This window comes from Zootoca vivipara, chromosome 9, assembly GCF_965207765.1.
Source record: "Zootoca vivipara chromosome 9, rZooViv2.hap1.1, whole genome shotgun sequence".
NCBI lineage: Eukaryota > Metazoa > Chordata > Lepidosauria > Squamata > Lacertidae > Zootoca > Zootoca vivipara.
The window spans coordinates 35,730,440-35,755,111 of NC_142592.1; the positions used below are offsets into that span (position 1 = coordinate 35,730,440).

The 24,672-nt window shown below is 39.4% G+C and overlaps 1 protein-coding gene across 1 annotated transcript; it reads right to left on the reverse strand.

Annotated features, from left to right (window-relative positions):
• Positions 1 to 785: 785 nt before the first annotated feature.
• On the reverse strand, positions 786 to 22,767 carry EPYC (epiphycan). The gene is made up of 7 exons (XM_035127788.3): positions 22,583 to 22,767; positions 19,466 to 19,644; positions 7,762 to 7,915; positions 5,351 to 5,509; positions 4,469 to 4,671; positions 3,442 to 3,537; positions 786 to 1,517 (listed from the first exon to the last, which is right to left on the reverse strand). The coding sequence occupies exons 2-7, from the start codon at positions 19,631 to 19,633 to the stop codon at positions 1,347 to 1,349; spliced, it is 951 nt and encodes a 316-aa protein (XP_034983679.3). The 5' UTR covers positions 19,634 to 19,644; positions 22,583 to 22,767; the 3' UTR covers positions 786 to 1,346.
• Positions 22,768 to 24,672: the final 1,905 nt, after the last annotated feature.

A 24,672-nucleotide genomic window follows, 5' to 3' on the forward strand; every position in this document is an offset into this window, starting at 1 on the left:
GGAAAGTATCTTCTAAACCAGGGGTCCCCAAACTACGGCCCCCGGGCCGGATGCGGCCCAATCGGCCTTCCAATCCGGCCCGCGACGACCCCCGCCGCCCGCTGCCGCCGCCCGCTCTCACGGCGCGCGGCGCAGCGGCGATCTAAAAAATCGCCAAAAAATCGCCGAAAATCCTTTGTGCCCATACGCATGCGCACAAGCGATTTTCGGCGATTTTTTTTCCGCACGGGCGCGTGTGCGCATGCGCACGGGCGCGCACTCCCCCGCCCTCCAGCCCGCTGCGCGCGCACTCCCCTGCCCTTCGGCCCGCCGCACGGTAAGTCTGGGGACCCCTGTTCTAAACTGTCATAGACACTTGAAGTAAGTACTAGGTAGTGTGATGCTAGAGAGGAAAGCATATATGTAGAAGGTAAATACTGACTGAATGTTGGGGACAGAGTTTCTTAGGAAGTAGTGCTTCATATTTGAATGTTTTCTCCCCTCTGGTGTATTAAAATATATGAACAGAAACATTCTGTACAGTTTCTACATTACACTTGGTATTGCTCTGCACTTATTTCCATAGTGTCAGGAACTATTGAAATATACCTTTGCACATAATTCTTCTACTGTTGCTTTGAGTTGGTTGGTGAGCTTAGTAGAGAAGTAGGGAATTTTATTTCTTCACTATTATCTAGCACAAAATTACTGTGAAGACAACACACACACTTGGTGTACATTTTTTTACTTACACAGTGTAAGGACAGTTTCCATGTTTCATCTCTAGTACAAAGCAGTGTTCAACATTTTACAAGAGAGTATATTTATTTTTAATATTAATGTTTTAGTAAAATAACCTGATCTGGCATCTAGCTGCCCTCTATAGCAAGTAGGACGCTGGCCTATATGGAGCTTTGGTTTCATCCAGACAGGACTTTTGTTACATTTTTATGAAAAAAAATATGGGAAAGCTTTACATATATAATATGATTAAAAACAAGGTAGCATGGGTCATTTTCTATTTATATACAATTCTTATAGCTTTACTATTATAATTCTAATGTGGATAAAATTATGAACCAAGTATCATTACTATTCAGTTTCTCTAATACTTATCCATTCCCCTCTCCTTTCATCATAGTTATCATGTCAGCTATTCTGCACTGGTTACAATATGGAAGCGTGGTATACTTTAATAGAGAATGAATTAGTATTCAGAACTGTGCGTTACTGACTGCAACTGTTTACTTATTATTTTACATCAATACAACCATATCATACTGTTACAAGCTTTTGAAGCAGTTTGCTTTAGAAAGCATAATTGCAAAAGAAATTATGTTACATGACATTTTCGTTATGGCCTAAACCTAAAAAAGGCTCCCAACAGGCAGACGGGGTAGACACATGTACACATGAGGGGTTTTGCTCAGGTTAATGGGATTGCCATCTAGCCTGATGTCTTCGAGAGATTTGCGGATGTAAGAATAATCCTTCATTTTGCAGAAAGTATCTTCATGCATTTCTTGTATATTGTTGTTCTAAAAAGAAAACAAAAGATTGATTAAAGCCAGTATTTAAATTCCAATTTAAATGTCAGTTTGTCAACAATAGCCTAATAATTAGTAGTAGCATGCACTGGATTTGGATAGATCTTGGGGCCAAGCAGGATGCCTCAGAGGAATTTTGGGGGGTTTTAGAGGTGAAGTGGGATATCAAAGAGGCACAAGTCAAAGCCCTAGGACTTTGTGATGAAGGTCAGATGAGAAATTGAATCAATAAAAATAATAAGAGCAGGGAACTCTGAAGTAATAAGAACTCTGAATAATAAGAGCAGGGAACTCTGAATTAATAAGAACTCTGAATAATAAGAGCAGGGAACTCTGAGTGTCTGGAGGCAGTTGGCAGACGGATGGCAGCTGACTGATTTAGGTTCAATCATGACAAGACAGAAGTGCTGTTTTGGGGGGATAAGGGGCGGGCAGATGTGGGGGACTCCCTGGTCCTGAATGGGGTGGCCGTGTCCCTGAAAGACCAGGTGTGCAGCCTGGGAGTCATTTTGGACTCACAACTGTCCATGGGGCCACAAGTCAATTTGGTGTCCTGGGCAGCTGTTTACCAGCTCCATCTGGTATGCAGGCTGAGACCCTACTTGCCTGCAGACTGTCTTGCCAGAGTAGTGCATGCCCTGATTATCTCCTGCTTGGACTACTGCAATGTGCTCTACATGGGGCTACGTTTGAAGGTGACTTGGAAAATACAACTATTCCAGAATGTGGCAGCTAGACTGGTGACTGTGAGTAGTGGCCAGGACCATGTAACACCAGTCCTAAAGGTTCTTCCCTGGCTCCCAGTATCTTTCAGGGCACAATGCAAAGTGTTGGCACTGACCTCCTTCAGTATACCTGAAGGAGCATCTCCATCCCCATCATTTAGCCCAGACACTGAGATCCTCCTCCGAGGGTCTTCTGCTGGTTCCATTCCCTCATTCAGAGAAGCAAAGTTACATGGAACCAGGCAGAGGGCCTTCTTGGTAGTGGTGCCCTCCCTATGGAACACCCTCCCTTCAGATGTCAGGGAGATAAAGAATTACACAAATTGAAGGCAGCCCTGTATCAGGAGGTTTCTAGCGCTTAATGTTTATATATATATATATATATATATATATATATATATATATATATATATATATATATATATAAAGATATGCTGTAAGCTGCCCAGAGTGACTGGGGAAACCCAGCCAGATGGCCAAGGTATAAGTTATAAAATTATTATTTATTATTATTTTGTGGCACCTTAGATATCTAGACATCAAAATAATGCTGCAGAGAAATATCTGCTGCAACCAGATTTATCCAATGCTACATGTATGTGGTTCCACTGGTGCAATAGGACCTCCATTTTCTCTCCACCTCTTGCATATACCGCAATCTGCTCTGGAGAGTGTCCTCACTGCCTCCAAGCTGATTTTGAGGGAGCATGGGAAGGTCAGAGGGTGACAGGATGGGGAGAGGAAGCTGCACTGAATGCACTGATGTCTGTTGTGTCAGGAAAGCTTAAGTGTTGGATGTCACCTGATGTGTCTAAGCTTACCCACTATGTTGGGAGGATGGGAGGGAGAACACCAGGATTAGAGAGACCACAGAGGAGAAACTCTGTTGTGACTGACAGGTCTAGCTTGCTATCAGAGGGCATGATTTTACCAATGTATCCACAATCCCAGTGCTATGGGGGGTGGGGGGTGGGGGGGAAAGCAGCTTTGCAACTTATGTCTCCAAATTTAAGAAAAGCACGAGGATGTGGAGGGGCAGAGAGCACCTTTGTAACCAACGGGTCCAACTTCTAACAAGAGAAAATGATATTTAGTTCTTCCTAGCACAAAAGCCCCTGAACCTATTGGTATGAAATTTCTTATCAAGTAAACACTATATCCAAAATAAATTATTGGTTGTTTTAGCCCACCTGCAGATGAAGAGACTGGAGGCTTTCAGGGAGTGGAAGTGGGATATGATCCAAGTTGTTATCAGTGATGTAAAGATGGTGCAAGTCAAACATATCCTGAAGAAAACATTTTTTTAAAAAAGAAAGAAAAGTGATTTATTTGTTCTCATTCTGAGCCACACATGAGTACAGACACTTAAATGCAGCCAATCGTTTTAAACATCTGTACCAAAATCGATTCTTTTTAGAGATTCAACGAATGCCAAAGCTGCAGTTGTGTGGACTATTCGGTTTAGTGGTTTTATTTGCTTGTTTTCAGGTTTGCAAAGCCTGGCTACTTCAGGCCGTAAGACTGAGCTTGACCTCACTGCAGTTCTCTCTGTATCACGGCACAATTCCCCCCTTGTTCTCAGAGCACGGAAGACAGAATCATACCATGTTGCCATACAACTGCCACCTTACTCTGACAGTGACTTCATGCAAGGTATTTTTTCCATTTGAATATAAAATTTGAGTACAAAAATATGGCTTCTGTATCAGTTTTGATGTATTATGTGCATGGCACAGGTTGCTTAAAAATACATGCCAGTGGCAAATTTTGATTTAAAAAAATGTGTTGGTTGTTTTTACTGCTAATAAAAAAATTCCTTCAGTAGCACCTTAAAGACCAACTAAGTTTTTATTTTGGTATGAGCTTTCGTGTGCATGCACACTTCTTCAGATACAGTGAAATGGAAGTTTCCTGCTAATGTTATTGTTTTATATTTGTAAACTGCTTGGTGCTTTTTCACAATCAAGCAGTGCACAACTTTTATGAAACAAAAATAAATAAAAGGAAAATAATATGTGCATAATCCATGGCCCATGATCCTTTCTACATTGACCTTAGGAATTATGCCTCCGCCACCACGTTGTTTTGTACTGGAAGAGCCATCTCACATCACTTTATGAGAGAACTCTCTCCTGCTCTTATAATGGCTATTTTTATTAGTCAAATTGAGGGATTTTTTTTCCTTCAAATTAGTCAGCAGTTAAATACAGAACTCACTTTAAATGCTTCTTGTTTGATTCCTTTGCGACCAAGCCTGTTGTTACTAATATCAATGAATATCAAGGTTGGTGGTAATTCTGGAAGCTGCCTTATCTTGTTATCTCGAAGTATCAGTTCCTGAAGTTGTGGTAGATTCCTGAAGGCATCTTCATCAATTTCAGATATAAAATTTGAAGTCAAGTCAATCCTTTTTAAGTTGCCTAGTCAGGGACACCAAGCAGGGAAAATAATTACAGCATTTCTGCCTGCTTTTAAAGACCAACACCGTGGGGTGGGGTGGGGAGGACAGACAATCACCATTCTTTGGATGCAAATAATTTCAAATTATAGTTCACAATATGATGTTATGTCCAGAAGATGTATGCTACTATGCACTTATTTTTCAGTATGAGAAAGTACTTTGCGTAGAGTGTGTGGCGTTTGCCCATTCTTTTGGAAATGTCTGTACAGGGGGAGATAAAGGGTTAATAGGTAGACCAATAGACAAGCCCAGAGGTGGAGCCTACCTGCTTTTAAAAAGGCTTAGCCAGAGGTTTAGACAATTGGGAAGACAGTTGGAAAGAGAGAGACAGTTAGTTTGGTTGGTTTCTTGTGGGTGGGAGGCATAGGAGTCAGAGTGGGTTAGAGACAGAGGGGAGACAGAGAGAGTGAACAGTATTTAAAACTTGTTTGCGTTCACAATAAACTGGAATCTTTGTTAATACGTTACAACCTGACTGAGTCTGAATATATTACCGGGGAAACCTGGTTGGTGACAGTGGAAGAGAATAGACATGGTGGCACAGGGTCAATAGTCCGTGGAACGACCAGGGGCTTTGTGTGAATGCCACAGCGTGCAATAAAATAAAGTGTAGTAACCAATAATAAAGTCATCCATACTTAGGTTAGCAAAGTCATCCCTGTTGACCCTTTTGATTCTGTTATAGCGAGAGTAGAAATGTGTGGTTTCCTTCGGCAAGGGGGGAAGATCTTCGAGTTCACGGTCATCACAGTAGACAGAAGTACTTAGGCACATACACAGAAGACAAGTTGGGAGGCCTAAAACATAAAACAAGAAACCATTCACTTAGTTATACACCTGTAAAAATTTAGATCAGCCTTGTTCAGAGACACATGGAATGACTTCCGTCAAATCTAACCTGCTGCAAATTCACACAGAGCCATATCATTCTACAGAGCCACACAGTCTAAGTATCTTGCTGAACCAGTTTATGGTTCTGTTTGAGATTTTTAAAAGCATTTGGCTCCTTTTATTCTAGCTGTTCTAGGCTTAGGCTCATGTGTAGGTATCTGAGTTCTCGTGGATAACTTTCCTCTTAGTGTAGCAGAATAATCACCAGTCATGCACCTTTTGATAAAAGTTTCGCATTTACACAATTTGTGGAGTAATGCATAGTGATATTTTTCAGTTATTGGGAAACGTTATATTGAATATTTCATGCACTTTGTGTTAACGCCATTCACAACTGGGTGCACATGCAAACATGTGTACATTATCAATGCTCCAATTTTCTGCGCTTAATATTTATTTTAAAAGTTACAAACCACACTTTTGTAAATCTACAATTAAATGAAACAAACACACAATACGTTATTAAGAGATTTATTATTGGAGGCAATGTGGCTGTTCAAAACCAACAACTTTGAAAGACAGTGTAATCAAATCAAGTGGATTACCTTGTATATTAGATTGGTTCGGATATGAAAATTGCTGCTTGAATAATCCTAGTGATTCACTACATCTGTAATGTTTTATAGGAAATACTCTTATGAATAACAGAGCATTTTGTCCATACTAGATTTCTCAAGTCATAGTCAGGACAATATCTTCATTTTATATTCTACCTCCAGGATCTGTGTCTTCCCTTTAAAACTTAATAAACCTGCATACATTTAGTTTGGTAACCAGCATGCTTTTTTGATATCTGAGGAAATTGTTTTCCCCCCTCCAATGAGACCTCAATTTCCTTAGAATTGTTTTTAATTAGCATATTTCATGCAGAACAATGACATCAGGAAAGGCTTCAACTAACCCTTGAGGAAAAACTGCTTGAAAGCTGTTAAATAAAACATCAAACTACTGCTGAATGAACATAAGAAAATGATCTAAAGCATTTAAACCAATTCATGAAAGGGTTTCATTAACAGGTGTGTGGATGTAATTGGGAAGAGCTCTGCATTTTCCCATTGCCTTCTGAAAAAGGAGGTGGGATTGAGAAACATCACAAATATTTATAGAAAATAAAACATAATGGTGCAAAATGACCCCATTTTATATGTCTAAGGCTGTTAATGTGGGTGTTTAGGATAGACTGGAAAGCAATATTTAACATTACTGGTTAACATTACTGGATTCCTTTTAGTGGGATTTGGAGTGTTTTCCAGAAGGAAGGAATTCAGGGCCTCCCACCTTCCATGTTGCTCGAGACCAAAAGCCCATTTACTCCACTGCCCTTGCTTCTGCTGGCCTCCTCTCTCTTACTGTTCCTGAGCAGTGACTGGTTGCCCCTGAACCTGGTGTGAGGCAACTTGTGGTCAAGGAGGTTATGTAGGCAGGGACCAATAAGGTCACATGAGTGGGACTAAGGAGGTTACATAGAAAGGGCCAAGTTGTTCTGGGCCTGAAACCAGACTAGAATCTGTTTCTTACAGGTCTACCTGCAGCTATTTAGCCATCACACTCTCAACCACCTTGCCCAGGGAGGAAGTACTAGTCTGATTATACCAATTAACCTGAAATTTGGTGACATTATTTTAATTAACATACAACCAAGCTTTAAGGCTTATTTGACTTATAGGAGGGATCAATGTTGTGTTCTGGGGAGGGGGCTTTAATTATTTTGCTTTTCTTTCGCAACTGACATCTCACTGCTTGGCTCAACTCAGCTCAGCTTCTACCATAACTGGTAAAATAACACAAAATCAGCAATTTGCTTTTCAAAACTGGAAGAAAATAGATTAGATTACCCAATTTATCTGTCACTCTTGAATGTCCACACACTCATAAACCTGATAACTATTGTGAGAAGAATGCAGATTCATTCCCATACTTCTTTCCATCTACTGGTGGTAGTTATAACAGCACAACGGTTCCTCCCCCAACCCCTGATCACTAGATAATTTAAGAAGTCTAGATGGTAAGGAGGCAAGTCTGCATACTGTAAACCTGTATAGAAAACTGCATTACATATTCCCTGATGAAAAGGCTCCTTAGCTTGTGTGGAATTAGAGGCCCAAATCTAGACTAAGCAGAAAGCCAAAATCATGTCCCTCAACTCTCTCTTACAAACCTTCATGTGTATGGGGACCAAGAACTCCTGGTCCATGAGGTGAAGAGCCATCAATAAGCTTAGGTGTGGATGCTTCTTCTTCAGGTTCTTCCGGCAGTGGAGAAGGTAAATAAATCTCTCGAGTTACAGATGGTACTACTGTTCCAATCTCTACCTAGGAGACACACACATATTAAAGCAGTAATGTGGCATCGGTATGCAATGTCAATTTTTATTACAATTTGGTGTATATTCAAATTACCTGGACTTATATTAAAGGCCTAGGAGTCTCTGGTGAGGTTGGAGCAAGAACATGTCAGTAAGAAAGCATTATTCACTAAATGCAGGCAGAATATGTGATGGGAAGACTTTTTCTGCTAGCTCAGAGAAAATGTGAAATATCCATATCACATACAAATTAGTACCTTTCACAGCAGGATACATCATTCATCATCTTGCTGCTGTAACCTATCCACTCTAGGTTCACATACTTAAAAACCAATGTGTATCTTTGCAACCCAAACTGATAACCTGCAGTTTTCATGAAACTTGACATCTTAAGATATTGGAAAGAGGTCACCCTACAAGATTAAATGTGTGGTTTCTGACAAAAGCATCCCACTTTGTATACCTACATTTTTGGGAGACTTAGAATAGCTCTTTGGTTTACTTACGGTAGTACCGTAAGTATCTAACACAGATTGGAAAAGGTAGTTTCAGAATCCTATTTTACCAGTAGATGGCACATACTCCCTGGAACACAACAATATCAGCTTATTTTCTGTCCCATAACTCTACAAATTTATAAAATTGTACATTAACCCACTCTTCTTTAAAATTCACTTTAATTTTTCTTTTCAGTAAAGCTTTCTTTCTCATGCATGCTAGATTGTTTTCTCTGGAGAAAGCTGGCAACAGATTCTATAAATTAGTAACATATTGCAAAAATAAAATAAAATCCAAATGGTTGTTGTTGGTGGGCTGTTTTTTAAATGGAATTGTAAAACTTTCTGTATTCTCAAATATACTGAAATAAATTGAGTGAAGGACTAAGTTAATAAATCATTTGCTGGGTGTTTTTTTAACACCCCCCCCCCAACTGTCTGAATGAACATTTTCCATGTGTGTTTATGGGAGGCAACCATTGTTCAGAATTTCAGCAGAGAACCAAAACAGTGCTTGCAAAGCTGAAAATGCAAAGAACTTGGTTAAGAACTTGGACCGCCTCTCCCCATATGAACCAACCCTAACCCTGTAACCATCATCTGGGGCCCTTCTTCGTGTGCTTCCTCCAAGAGAGGGCCTGAAGATGACAACATAAAAACATATCTTTTCTGCGATGGCTCCCCATTACAGGAATGCTCTCCCCAGGGAAGCTTTCCTGGCACCTTTATTACATATCTTCAGGTGTTGGGAGAAAACATTTCTCTATTACCAGGCCTTTGGCTGATTAACATTACATGGCCCTTTAAATATGTTTGTGCGAGAGTGCTTATTGGTTTGTTTTTGGTTGTTTTGTTATGTATTCTGTGTTCTAATGTTGTATTTTTATGTTGTGAACTGCCATGTGATCTTTGGATGAAGTGATAAAAAATATTTTAGGAGTCTGCATCAGTTCTGTGTACATGCTGAATAAGGTGAATTGGGGTTATTCCAGTCATGATTCCATGCTCCTGACCAGATCACACTATTAACAAGGAAGATCAGGGACCTACTAAGCTTCCAAGTTTTTCCTGAGGTCTACTTTCCCCCCCAAGAAGTTAAACACATAACCTTTCCCCCCTCTCCTTTCCTTTCTAAGAATCAAAACTAAGCTGAGCAGGGAAGCTGACAGAGCTTGAGAGGTGAGGAGGGGTGTCTGTGTGTTTGTGTATCTCATGTTTTGACTGATAGAAAATAATTCACTGTGATTAAAAATTAAACCTAAGGTCACTCAAGTTGCAGTGATTAGGGAAGGGATGTTGAGATAAAAGAGAAAACACACCATGCAACAGAAGCTACAATTCCACATTGCAAGTACCCAATACCATCCACATAAAATGGTACAGCTTCAAGGAACCTTGAACACTTCCCTCGCAGGGTTTTGATTAGTTTTGTAATCCTGAAACAGGGAGCAAAGAGGTAAAAGTCACCCCACCTCCCCCTTCGATAGATAACCTGGAATTCCTCTTCTTCATAGAGAACAGGAACCGCCACCATCAATGCCTTCTTTTGTGACTATGAAGCTAAGAAAGTGTTTTCAGGTTATCAGTATCTTGATGAGGTGAGATATAAATTCTTGTCCCTCTACGCCAGGTGACAAGGATAATGACTGTTATCATATGCGTGTCTCTAAAACACATTGTTCCCATCTTTTCACTGTATCTGAAGAAGTGTGCATGCACACGAAAGCTCATACCAAAATAAAAACTTAGTTGGTCTTTAAGGTGCTACTGAAGGAATTTTTTTATGTTCCCATCTGTCATTTTGAAAAGGAGACAGCTTAGACAATGGACTTTGGGACAAATCAAAAGAAGACCAAAAGAACACAGGAAATCAAGGCAGATGTTTTCTTCATGGAGGAAGTCTAGAGGGAGGAACACATTCCAGATGTCTTGACCCAGCAGGAACATTATGCAAAAGTGCTAACATATGCCATATAAAAATATGGCAGCTTATCCACTTGAAGCAGCAGACATGATGAGCAATCTACTTTTGATCAAGGCCATATCAGAGAATATCTTTTCTAAAATGATTTTTTAAATAGTAATTGCAGCATGTTTAGAAAATACAACAGAGATTGATGAGCCTATAGAAGTGTTTTTACATGTAGGAAGCTATATCTCTTACAGTGTAACAGTATGCATGTTAATTCTGTGCTTTTATTATGTTGGAAGCTGCCCATGGTGACTGGGGCAACCCAGTCAGACTGACAGGTTATAAGCAATAAAATATAATTTATTTATAATGATAAATTTCACTGTTTTCAGCTTCCCAGGTAGGTGCACACAGAACTGAAGTTCAAATTTGTGGTTACTAATTTTATCGCTATGACTATTTGTGTTAAAGATCTAGATTTAGATAAAAGCTTTTGTGGCTCTTATGATCTTTTCTCTTTCTGAAATATCACTTTATGGCAGCAACAACTCAGGGGACTTGGCTTGGTCTGGAAGAGAGATGAATGACAAGGGTTCCACTAGTATTCTGCAAAAATGTTAACATTAGAAAGCAATGCTGGTATAAGGGATGCCAACTTAAATGTGTGTGCGCACACCAACACTCTTTCATTTCTCACCTTATTTTGCTTTCTTTCTGCCTGTTCCTCTGACTTCTTTCCACAATGGCTCTTTGTTCTACATGCTTTCCCTCTCACAATACCACATGCTTATATTTCTTTCCATAACTAAAGAAATCATAATTTACTAGGTCAGTGGTTCCCAACAGGTGGTCCGGGGACCCCCAGGGGTCCGCGAGCTATGCCAGAGGGGTCCGCAAGATGCTATTAGAATAAAAAATATATTAAATATATTTCGTATGATAACAGATTTTTTTGTTTTGGCCGCTTCCTGCATGAGCAGAGTCTAGCGCAAAACTAGAATTAGATAGAGGCAGTAGTTCTGCTGTATGCCGTTAGGTGGCGCTTTACAAACACTACTGTTTTGCAAAGAGGCAGCACACGCATTCTACTAACGCTCACCTCCCCAAGATGCTTTGCGCGCGTCGGCTTCATTTGTGCGCTACTGCGCAGGTACCCTGTCTTCTCCATTCCCCTCCCTCCTCCCTGGCGCGCGCTTCCTCTTTGCAAAACAGTAGTGTTTGTAAACAAGAAACTTGGAAATAAGACAATGAAAAAGATCCTTCCATTTGCAACCACATATCGGTGTGAGCAAGCATTTTCTTCCATGTGTTTCATGAAAAACAAATATAGGAATCGGCTCGACATGCGGTCGGATTTCAGAGTGAAAGTTTCAAGTTTGGAACCTAATATTTCAGAAATAATGGACTCAAAGGACAGATTTAACTCATCTCATTAAGAACTGAAAATTAAAACTAACTGTATACTGATGGAGTACTCTGTTGTAACTGTAAAAAACGTATAAATATAAAATATAAAAAGACTCTTAATTTGGCTCTCACTTTTTAATTTTAGGATTAGGAATTAATGGGGGTCCTTGTCACAATACAGTGGTACCTCGGTTTATGAACACAATTGGTTCCGGAAGTCTGTTCATAAACTGAAGCGTTCATAAACTGAAGCGAACTTTCCCATTGAAAGTAATGGAAAGTGGATTAATCCGTTCCAGACGGTCCACGGAGTAACCGTTCATAAACTGAAGCGAACTTTCCCATTGAAAGTAATGGAAAGTGGATTAATCCGTTCCAGACGGGTCCGCGGAGTACTTAAACTGAAGCGTTCATAAACTGAAACATGGGTGTAATTGGTTCCGGAAGTCTGTTCATAAACTGAAGCGTTCATAAACTGAAGCGAACTTTCCCATTAAAAGTAATGGAAAGTGAATTAATGCGTTCCAGATGGGTCCGCGGCGTTCATAAACCGAAAATTCATAAACCGAGGTGTTCATAAACCGAGGTTCCACTGTAGTGGCTCGATGAGGGGTCCTCGAGAAAATTTTGTTGGGAACCCCTGTACTAGGTGTACAGCCATGTTGTGGTGCATTGGTGTAATGGTGCAAATTCACACCAAAATCTGAAAGCAAACAAGTCCTGATCTGAAAGGCAGAAGGCACTACAATCTCTCAACAGACAGATTCAGCTGAAGAAACCAGAAAATGGAACATAAGGGATAATGACTCATGGATGTAGTTTCACACTCCTCATGAATCCTTCATATATTCACCCTCAATGTGGCTGTGCCTTGGGCAAGAACTTGTATTTACTCTGTCTAGAATGAACTGAGATGCTCAAATTTCTGACATGATTCTTCCAAAGTTAAACACTGCAGAAGGCATTAAAAAACAACAACAACGAGAATCAAAGATGTGTTTCCTGACTGCTATATCTTAAGCTTCACAAGACTGTCAAAAAAGTGATAGTTCTGGCTTTTTCTTTAGGGCATCAGTCCAATGACAGGTGATTTAAAACACTGATCAATATGCTACTATGCCATTTCACACAATGAGAACACAAGGAAAATCTGTTTCTCATTAGTTTTATCATAAGCCATGCACTATTCTGTCTTTTACATATTTGACAGCTCAAACAAGAGCTTAACAAGACAAAGATGTTGCTAGCTTCAATAATGCAGAAAATAGTTTTTTATCTTCCAAATGTTTGTTTTTGGCAACACTTGAAAATGATCAGAAATGTGAGATTCTGATGGGGCAGAGGAATAGTCCATGTGATGTATTGTTTTCCCCCTCTTTGTGTAATTCTTCTGCTGTTCTAAGAAAGCATTTTCTCCCTCCAAATAAATATACAGTGGAAATTATGTCATATATGGAGTAAAAAGTAAAAAGAGGTTTGCTTCACAGAAGCAATTTTCATATATCAGTAGTATATAATTTAATAAAATTAATAATAGTGTCCCATTAAAAGGTCTCATGAACAGCATGACACCAACATACTTAGTTCATGCGAATAGAAACAGTAGGAGGAACAAGCAATGTATCTTTGAAGAAATAAGATATCCCCATAAAGACTTTCCTACTGAAATCAATGGGACTTAAATTCTTCCGTGTAAGTTTGACCTCATTATGATCTTATGGATTCTCAAATAAAACTGAAGTAACTGAAATGCCTTTAGGGATCTTTAAAAATTTTTTGATTTGGTGCTGTGTGGCAACATTGCTACTCTTACCTAGAATGTCTTTTACAAGTGGTGCCCTGCAACAAATCGTTGCATTGTGAAGTGGTTGTGTTCAGGGTTCCAGACACCTAAATTCGCTCACACAAACACTGTGTTCCCCCTTTGTTTGCCCAACCTTTAGTCAGTACTGAATTCCCGTTGGGCTGTCTAGAATTTATGGGGGGGGGGAGGTTCCTGGGGGATACACATGTACACCATTTCAGCTACAATGAATTCTCTTATGTCCCCATCCATGTCTCTCTTCCGTCCCTGTTGTTATTTAAATATAGTTTCTCAGCCTAACCCAGGAAGTGACCTATCTGTACAAGGAGCTGGCTCCTCCTACCACAAACATGTTTATTTGTCCTCCTTTCTCAGTCACTCCATTCTAGTCCTCCTTTCCATCCAGCTGTCATGTTTTTCTCTCACTGAACCCAATTCAATGTAATTGGGTTGTTATGGAACTCTTTGGGGAGTCTCTGCCCCTTTAGGATATTTTCCTCTAAAAATTTCTCATGCCTTCAATTTACCCTGAGCCTAGCAATACCACTCTTTTGTCCACATGTAGTGTGGTTTTGGCCACATAAGCATGAGTGTGGGAATTCTCAGTATGTCTAAGGCAGTATGGGAATGCAGTAGTATATGTTTCTTCAAAGTCAAATTGCATACTGTGAATGGTATAACGGGGAAAATAAAGTATTAAATACATTAAATACATTCTAAAAACCTTTTAATGTCCATCTTATGCACTTTCCATTCAGTTTTCCTAAACTAAGCATATATTCTACAGTTTCTTCCAAAGCAGTCTGCTACTCTGTTTTCTGCGGCAAACAGGAATGAAATTTTAAAATGGTTTCCTGAGTGGTTTCTATTAAGTGCCCATTGGCTTACCCTGGCAAAATCCCCAAGCCACCTAAAGTCCTGAAACCCTCAGAAAATTCTGTGCTAATGTAAAATACCTGTTGAAAATGAAAATTATTCAGGGAAAACACACACCCTTGTTTACATGATCTACACTACAGTCATACCTCCTGTCTGGCACAGATTAATCCACTTTCCATTACTTTCAATGGGAAAGTTCGCTTCAGGTTAAGTACGCTTCAGATTAAGTACAGACTTTCAGAACCAATTACACTCATACTTCGGGTTAAGTACGCTTCAGGTTGAGTACTCCACGGACCCGTCTGGAATGGATTAATCCACTTTCCATTACTTTCAATGGGAAAGTTCATTTCAGGTTAAGTACGCTTCAGTTTAAGTACTCTGTGGACTGTCTGGAACGGATTAATCCACTTTCCATTACTTTCAATGGGAAAGTTCGCTTCAGGTTAAGTACGCTTCAGGTTAAATACAGACTTCCAGAACCAACTGTGTACTTAAACCGAGGTACCACTGTATATATAAATGAACTTAACTGCATATTGCCCTCCATAGCTGATGGGCATGAATGCTCATTTTTCTCCCTTCGGCAATCATTTAACAATTACCTGTAGCAACAGAAGCCCAAGTAGTTACTGTATTTGGATCTGTATCTTCCAAAGAAAAGCAAAGGAAACTAGTTCCTAATGATTTTGTATCAAAATCGGCTGATCACTTAGTCCCAACCCAAGTGGCTCATGATGACATTATTTTCTCTTTCAACTCAAACTCTAATTGTAAAACAGATGAAGTAATCACCTATAATCTTCGAGCTCAGAAAACTGCTGCTAGAAGTGCTGCAAACAAAGCTCCTTTGCTAAATCTGAGTAAGACCTGACCTAACCTCCCAAAAGATTTTAAGGTCTTTGATCCTTTTCCTCTTACCCTGCTCTTATCTCCTCTCAACCCCAACAGAGGGAGAAGGTGTAAGAGCCTATTTCTGAAGGAGACAGAAGTAGCAGCAGCAGCAGCAGCAGCATAATCCTCCCACGAGGATCCACTGATTTCTGCACACCTATCTTCCTGAAAATGAGCTGCATCCTAAACCCTTTCTTCAGACAAAAACTTTCAGCAGTCGTTCAACCATGGAAAGTAAGTGAACTTTTGCACAGTTGCCAGATGTGTACAAATACATGATATTACCAATTTGGCATTTTCTAATGCTTTATTTAAAAACCAACCCACAATTCTAAGCATCCTTTTTGAAGTGATTGTCCACATAGTGTAACATGACCTGGGAAGCTACAGTCAATTGCTTCTCAGCCTGTATACATGCATGTAGAATCACCATGTAGTTATAGTAAGGTTGATAGAAGGAGTTGTGTACGCGGTCTTTGATTTTTTTTCATGCTACAATCAATCTCTTATACCATCACAGCTGAAAACATTTTTCTCTCATTATGTCAACTTTTTAGCTTCACCCCCTTCTGCTATTATTTAGTCTTGAAAATTTTCAAGGAAGAGAAAATCATCATGTTTAAGTATGCCTTTTAATCAGAATGATTACACAGGAATTTTCATTCTTTTTAAATAATTTAAATATGTACCATCTAAAAGACTTTGACATCCCCTCCCCACCCCACCCCCTGCTAGTCCATTGCATAGCTGCCAAGTTTTCCCTTTTCTCGCGAGGAAGCCTATCCAGCATAAGGGAAAATCCCTGTAAAAAAGGGATAACTTGGCAGCTATGGTCCATTGCAGTAGTTCAAATTTAATTTCAAGGATTCTAAAGGAGGGGTAGTGATTCCCTTACTTTTGCTGCTTAGCAATTTTCTCTTGGATGCTTCTCTTGATATCCTTGCTCTTTAATTTCATCACATTATGCTAAGGATTGCTTCTATGAAAGTAATGGAAAATGCTACCTGAGTCTATGTTAAATGTCCTATTTTATTGGCACTTAAACTTTAGTAGGGAAGACTGACTTCAACCAATCCCATGTGCTGGGCCCTTGCATATCTTGCCATATTAAATCAAATGTCTACCTGGATCCAGTAGGCTATGAATTCCTCATTGCAAGAAGAAACAGTCCCATCTACTTTAAAAGAGGTGATAATTAGATTGTCTTGAAAAACAAACAACTAGCCTAGACCTATTAACAAGTCCAAGATGGTCACAAATATGTATCCCCTTCCTAAGTAAGGTTTTTGACTGGGTGATTGCTAAGTACTAGATTCTCATGGATAACGCTGATTTTCTATTTGAGTTGGGTTTTATCTATTTGAGTTGGGTTTCAGGCCTAGTTTTGGAATGGAAAATGTCTTTGTTGCCCTGTGGAATGACTTTTGCCAAGAAGGGGGTGAGGAATATGAAAAGGTGAAGCCTTTTAAATTTTATTTTATCACACCTTTACAATAGGCATATTTGTTTGGCACTTTTAAATAACTGCACCAAGTACTTTGCCCTGGCTGGTTTTATGGTGGTTTGCATTTATGCTGCTCTGTTTATGCTGGCCTTTAGATAGTTTCTCTACTGCTGGTTTTATTGTTTTAAACTTTGGATTGTATAATAAAAATGCATTATACATCCCATACATAAGATGCTGCAAACAAATTAGTTATATGGGCAGTATATAAATGTGATAAATAAATACTATCATAAGAGTACAGACATATGAGTTGAGCATTGTGTCAGTAAGTGCAACTTGCATCCTATTAAATGTGGACTGCAAATGGAAACACCCCTTTCCCCACCTGTGTGAAGGAGGATGTCTTACACTGCTCTGTTAGGTCTTCTATGACATGTCTTGTTTTCAGACTTACACTCCTGCCTAGAACTACAGTTCCCTCTTCTGCTATTCTAGGGTTGGTTCAAGCATGTGAAAGGGAATTCCCACACCTCTCCATTTTCAGGCAGGTAGCTCAGCTCTGGAGTGCAATTATGGTAGCCCTCATGATTCAAAGTTTGAATCAGAGCTAATAAAAATGTTTCCACTTTAAGATTTTTATAGACATGGGAATCTTTCAACAGCTACAGGCAAACATGGACACGTTTCTCAAAAGAGACTGATATGTTAACCCCAAAGAAAAATATAAACACAGTACTATGTTTCAGAATCGTGAGAAACATTTTGAGGCTCAGATCAAAAATGAAAATAAGTACAGACTACTCCTCAAATTGCACTCCCTTTCTAGTCTCTTTCTCCTGCTGGACCTAACCATCCCTTCCTTGTTCTTATGTTTATTTTCTTTTAACGTTTCCTTTTTCCTGTTGTCTCTGCTTGGCAGCAGACACATAAATTATCTACTTGAATGACATCTTTCTTTTCCTTAATTCTCTCCTGAACAATATGCCCCCTTAGGATGAAATATTTTAAAAGGAGCCAAGTTCCTAGAACTTGGAAGCTAAAGAAGAAATGAAAGCCAATATACCACCTCATCTGCTGATTGGTAAACTTTCAGAACTTTCCACTCTAGTCTTCTTCTTAACTATGGCAATAGGATGATTAAAGTAAACCCAGACTTCTGTTTAGATCTTCCACCTTGCTACCTGGAAGGATCACAGTGATACAAGAGACAGCAATGTACAAAGGGAGATGTCAGGAGCCAAATTCATCATCCTACAGTTCAAAATCTGCACAAGCTGTCCACTTTCCTTAGCACCTGGAGGATGGCAACAACATATCCTATCTGAGAAGATACATAATGGAGAGCATTTACATAAAATTCCAGGCCCGCATTTTTTAAAAGTTTTATATCATTTGTATGAATTTGTAAAAAGAATTCCAGTGTGGGAAGAAGACCTCCCACTGACACCATGGCAAAAATCCTAGACTTCTATCTTGGCTATAAATCACAAAAAGAAATGCGCTTTCCTCACAATGTGAAGAAAACATTGGTTTTACTTTCCTATATTTCCTTGTGTAATATAGCCAGACTTTTGTTCATAAGATGCCCAACATAATAAAATGTATTTATTGCCCCAAACTGTCAGAAATTGTTTCTCTTTAGCATTCTTCTACCAATCAGATTCCAGTTGCTTAACTTCACACACAGAGACTATTCTGAAAGTTGTTGCTACAGTTAATAATTACTTGGTTCAGGGTGCAATTTTGCCTTTAACATTTACAAGCATCACAAATTCAATATCATTTCCTAAATAAGATTTCTTCCATTTAGAATGTAAAACAAAATTCTCACATGAATGTCAAAACTTTTTCAACTACCTCTAAAAATTTGTCTATTTTTTCCTCCAAGGCCTGGTCACTAATGACATTTCAGACAGAATCAAAAGGCAATAGGTACAAGGTCAGCCCAGCCAGTTGCTATGGCAATGGCCCAGTGCTGTCTATATAAGTGATTAAGGCATGTCAGCTCAGCATGCCAGGGTCTTGAGTCTATGTGTCAGAATCAGTCTGTGAGTCTGTCCGTGAGTTGGAGTTTGTGTTTTGTCTTGAACCTGGAGCAACAGAAATACTTTGAACTTGTATATACCATATGTATCTGTAGCGGCAAAGCCTACAAGCTATATATGAACATCTGGAACTGTATTACTGGAGCTTTATCTTCTGCAGCAGTAAACTGTTTTGGACCTTAAGCTGCCTCTGCATGGTGACTAGAACTGGGGACAACTTCCACTACATGGGTATCTCACCTCAAATTCCCAACATTAATGTAATATCAGCTCCTGGCTATACCCCCAAGTGATTCACAAGAACACGGGATGGGCTCAAGCACCAGCTGTTCTAGTGTGTTACCAAAAGACATGATGTTATATCAACAGATTATTAGGTGATGTCAACAGACCCTGGTACAAACGGGTGAGATAATAGATGTTTGCTTTATTCCTTTTTAGCATGCCATCACTCAGTGATTCCCATATGAGATCCTCCAATATGTACCTACTTCCTGCAGAAATTGCTGACTGTGATCTGAATTGTAAACTGAGTCCATTAAACAGAAACCTCTCAATGTAACCCATTTCTTTTCCCCAACCCACCTAATATAAAAATCTGTTTGTTATCACTATTAACAATTGTACAATATAATACATAAGAGCAAAATAAACCCCACAATTTAGAATTACCTGGGCCTGATCAACAGACAGATTTTCATCATAGTCATATAGGCTATCCAGATCTTCCAAACCAACATCATATGTTTCAGAGTCATAAGTTACAGGACTCCTTGTAGGACCAGCCAAAACAGCATCAAAGAAAAAATAATGCATGAAAATATTTGCAATGGCCTTCATTCTTCAGTCTCCTAGAGGAAGAGAGCATATAAGTGATTATTAAAAATATAAATGCAAATATCATATGAAATATTATACAGTCATACCTCTAGATACGAATGCTGCGGGTTGTGTACAACATGGGTTACAAACGCGCCGAACCCGGAAGTAACGTAACGGGTCACTTCCAGGTTCAGTGATTTGTGCATGCGCAGATGCGCCATATGACGTCATGCGCATACGCAGAAGCGCCAAATCGCATGGCGAGCATGTGCAGATTCGGCGCTTCAGGTTGAGTACTGCTCTGGTTGCCTACGGGGCTCCGGAACAGATCCTGCTCGCATTCAGAGGTACCACTGAACATAGGTTATTGAATTGTATTAACTAGAAATTTGATGAGCTAAAGAGTTTTACAAATAATTCGATGTGTGTATACACAGTAATCAGTCACATGAGCCATGAGGGAAACCAGGAGAGTGCAACACTTCAGAGAGAAACATTTTCAAATGATACTTCTTCTATTTAGTCATTCTACTTCAGCATATATATACATACTTATACAACTGGATGTATAAGGGCATCATTCCCAATTATACACTACTCTAAAAGTGATAAACTTTGGCTCCATGGTTAAGAAGTCCTGATGGGATTCATATTGCCTCCTTTGCGGTCAATGGACATCACAGGTGCATAGCTGTGCTCCACCTCTACGTTGGTTGCAGCCTGTAGGTGGGTATCCCATTTTGTGAGGAGGGGTTGAGACTCTTAGTGGGGTGGTTGTACAAAGCAGGTTGAATACATTAGTAAGAGTGATCACCTGGATCCAGAAATCAGAGGATACTCTAGGGCTGCTCTCCCCACTTCCCGCTCAGCTTCTTTCAATACTTTGGATTGTATTTTAGTGCTGTGGTCTCCTCTAAGGGACTGCTACCCTATAGCATCAGGTGCTCCCCTGCCAACTAGGAGTCCAGCACATATACCTAAATAGATACAGTTTGGTTATGGGATAAAACCAGACCCCCATAAGGCTCAAATGGGACTAATCTGTTCATAAGCGTGGGCTCAGGCCATGGGATTCTGGGCTAGAAGTAAGCTGCCTAAATACTGCACAATAACCCATCTAGTATCTCCTTACTGGTTCTGCAATGAGTGACTCCAGGTTCATGCACATGTTGTTCCAACGGGCTGAATGCAGGTTCTAGTGGCAATGTGAACCCAGTCCATGAAACTGGATTTTGAACTCACAGAGCATCTGCATTCATAGCATGCTGGATTGGGCTAGGTTATAACTATATTGTTAAATCTAAAGTAGATCTGGAACACTGGTTTGAATTTTGTTTAATATACTGGCCACCGCCCAACTAGTTAGTCACCCTTAAGTCAAACTGGAATCAATGCGCTTTGTTAGTTGCAACTAACTTGTGCCAAGCACAAATAGCTTTAGCTGGATAGGAGCCATGTGGTCTGAACATTAACAGTCTTCTCTCATCATTTTAAAGCAATGCACACCAAATTTTAAACCCTCCCCCCAATCCAAGTTCCAATCTTCGTTGTATCATTCACATACATTGAGGGATTGATATGGAAAAAGTGTGAATACACACACACAGTATTTAAACTGAGAAAGCAGCACATGACTCTTTACACATTTATAAGCTGTGCTTAAAGAACAGCACACAGTGTATGATATTAGAAATTCATGAGACAATTTGTCTTTTGAGGTTCCCTAGACTCAAACAAACTGATATTAAGCCTCTTGAAAGAAGGCCTTTGTGAAGCAGGTTTACACATGGAGGCATGAAATTCCAATAGGAATGGTGAATAGCACAAGGCTCTCATTTTTCTCTTATACACTTTCCAGTTTTTTAGCTACCTAGAAGACATAACCTACAGCCAGCAGACTCTCTTTGCCTATAACCAAGGGTTAACTGTATTGCACTTTTCAGAATTTATTTATTTACAGTGTTAAAGATTTGTCTAAACTAGAGTTGCTTTACAGATAGGCTATTATGCTGATAACTTAGGAACCTCTAATACGTCGATGAACTTATTTGCAAATTTTTGTAATAAATAATATAAGGACCATCTGACTTGGTTATTTTTTCTGTTTATTTATAATTCCAAACAGTGTGTTGATTTGTTCATATTGTAGCTTGTACTGTTTTTACTACTGCTTATATTGTCTAGAACTTCTAATTTGCAAAGTAGTTGATTTTTTGTTGTTGACATTATCACAAGGAACTCTGAAGTAAGTCCCTGATTATCTAAATGTGCAAATGCAATGCTGAAATTGAGAGACTGTGTCTTGAACACATGACTGGAGAGAGATCTGAACCCATGTCTTCCAGATCCAAAACCATCACACTACCCACTGAACATACTGTTTTGTTTTACTAGAAGAATAAGAGTTTGGACCTGGTAAAAGAGGATAGTACATATGTCATATTACTATTTTATTGTTTTATTCTATAATTTAGATTACATTTACAAATAAAAATAAAAATTAGTATTTTGGAGCATATTTGGCTGTTGAAGACTACATCTAAAGAAATAAAACCACACCAATCTCATATACTATATATATGTCTCTGTATATGTGCTGTATACACACACACACCTGTAAATCTGCTTGGTCCACTAAAAACTGCTTGTGAAATCTGTGTGCCTCTGTACGCCTTTTAGAGTATAAGCAAAATATTGGAACATACTGTAATTACACTGGCATGTACAAGAGCTGTCAAATATTTTGATGCCAATAATGTACTACTCTCTCATAGGAAGGTACTAAGAAATAGCCATATAAAAATGACATAAGGTACATTTTTATAATTCCAATTCTTCTCAAAATATTAAAATGCATTGCTTAAAAATAGCTTCTGATATATATATATATATATATATATATATATATATATATATATATATATAATCCAGTTTACTAATCAATAAAGAAGGAAAAAGAAAACTTACCTTTGCCTCTTGCTTTCTCAAATGGCACAGAATTACTCTGAATGCAGAGCCTGTGGTATTTGACCCTAACCAATGGCAGTGGGGTGCCTGGTTTGTGGGAGGGTGGTACAGGAAGCTCTAATCCTGAGAAATGTCTTGGGGCTTAAACACCTTCATATCACAATTTCTGAAAGAAATCTGAGTGCAAAAGCTAGTGATGTAACTGGGTGCAATTTGTTTTTGCAGAAAGAGGATTTTAAAACCCATTACTGCACCAGCTAATACATCATTCAGCATTTCCAAGAATAAACAGAAAGTTCTGAACACTTGAGCCTGTGTTTTTAAGCCTAGTAGTAAAAAACACATTGCCTACATTTTGTTACATATATAGTTTGTGCTATTATTAGTACAATTATTTTTTTATTATGCCAAATGAACTTTTAGTGTGCAAAGTGTGTTTCAGGAATTATTTACATCCATCCTCTTAACAAGAAACTTGAGAAGTTTGATAATATTTTCACTAGACATTTGAGCAACTGAAGCTAAGAGGAAATGACATGCTCAAGGCCATCCAATTCCAAAGAGCTCAGGGCTCAGTCGCTTGACCCAATTATCCCCAAATTAAAACATTGCAATAACTTCAGTCTAACCACCAGAAGGATTTTCCTCTTCGCTAATTATGATGATAAATGAAACCCAGTGCAGTGCATTCCACACAATGCGCATTTTAACTGGAAATCATTTGGTAGGGTTTCACATGTTTTTTCACATTTTAGCTCCCATTGTCTCTTTGCAAAATGCTTTTCACAGTGAAACACATGCCTGCCACACTCAGAAATTGCTCTGGATTGACCAACACTGGTGTGAGAAGATGTTCATTTTGCAGCCCTTGGTAGCTAGCTGCCATTCCCCAGACTATTTGACAGAAATTTATACATACCTTTCTTCTTTAATCTTTAATCCAGCTAGTGTAGAATGCAGCTGCTAAACTGGTAAGCGTGGCAGCCCTGTGGAGCCATCTGACACCAGGCTTGAAAGCACCACAGTGACTGTCAGTGTGGGCCCAATTCAAGGTGTTAGTACTAACATATAAGACCCTACATGGCTTGGATCCAGTACCTAAAAGTGTCTTTCCCAGTATCATCCATCTTGGATCCTAGAATCAGTAGGTGAGGGCTTGTTGGTACTGTCACTACACGGAGCCGCCTGCTTAACAATGACCTGTGACAGGGCCTTGTCAGGGGTGGTTCCCCATTTGCAGACTGCCTTTCTGAGTGAGGAGTATCCCTCATTGCTGATTTTCAGGAGAGAATTTTTTATTTAAAAAATTCCAATTGACCCTGCCATTTGATGGCTGAAAGACACTATTCCTGGCAACCCTGAGATTGCTGATGGAGTATATTTTTAACTTTTTAAATAGAATGTTCATAAACTATTTTTTAGTTTTCTTTTGTAATGTTTTCTTAGTGCTGGGTCTGCTGCCCCGGGCTCCTTTGGGAGGATGGGCAGAATATAAAATAACTTGCAACTGATGCCAGTTTTGTCAGCTTTTGTACCGCACATGGAACTCAGCACCTGCAAGTCTGGTCACGTTTTGGCATCTTTTCCTACACCTCAGTCAGCAAAGTGCCTTAGTGAAGGCATGGAGAGGAACTGAAAATGTTTGTCCACAAAGTTTCTTCCTCGGTGATTCCTGGGGGCGCAGACTTACTCCTGAGTAACAGTGACTTTGGTCACATGTTGGTAAAAGGGCCCCACACCATAATGCTGACAGTCCTTCTGTTTGTAGTAACTTCAGCAACTGGGCTTTTCCACAGCCACTTCTCCTCAGCAGGAACTGCGGCACTTTTGCAAAGACGGCCATTGCTCTCTCAAGGCACAGCCTTCTCAATGCCACATCCACCCACACCCCGGCTATGAGATAGGTCTCCTACTTCCCTACTCATAGGCTAAATAACTAACAAACTCTCTCAATTGCCCTGTGATGTTTGGATAAAGGAGGATATAGAAAATAAATAAACAAATAGGCCCCCCTCCTTTCCCCACCCTCTCCAACCTAGATGGGGCTGTCATTTCTTAAACGGGTAACATTGTATTGGAGAAATACAATT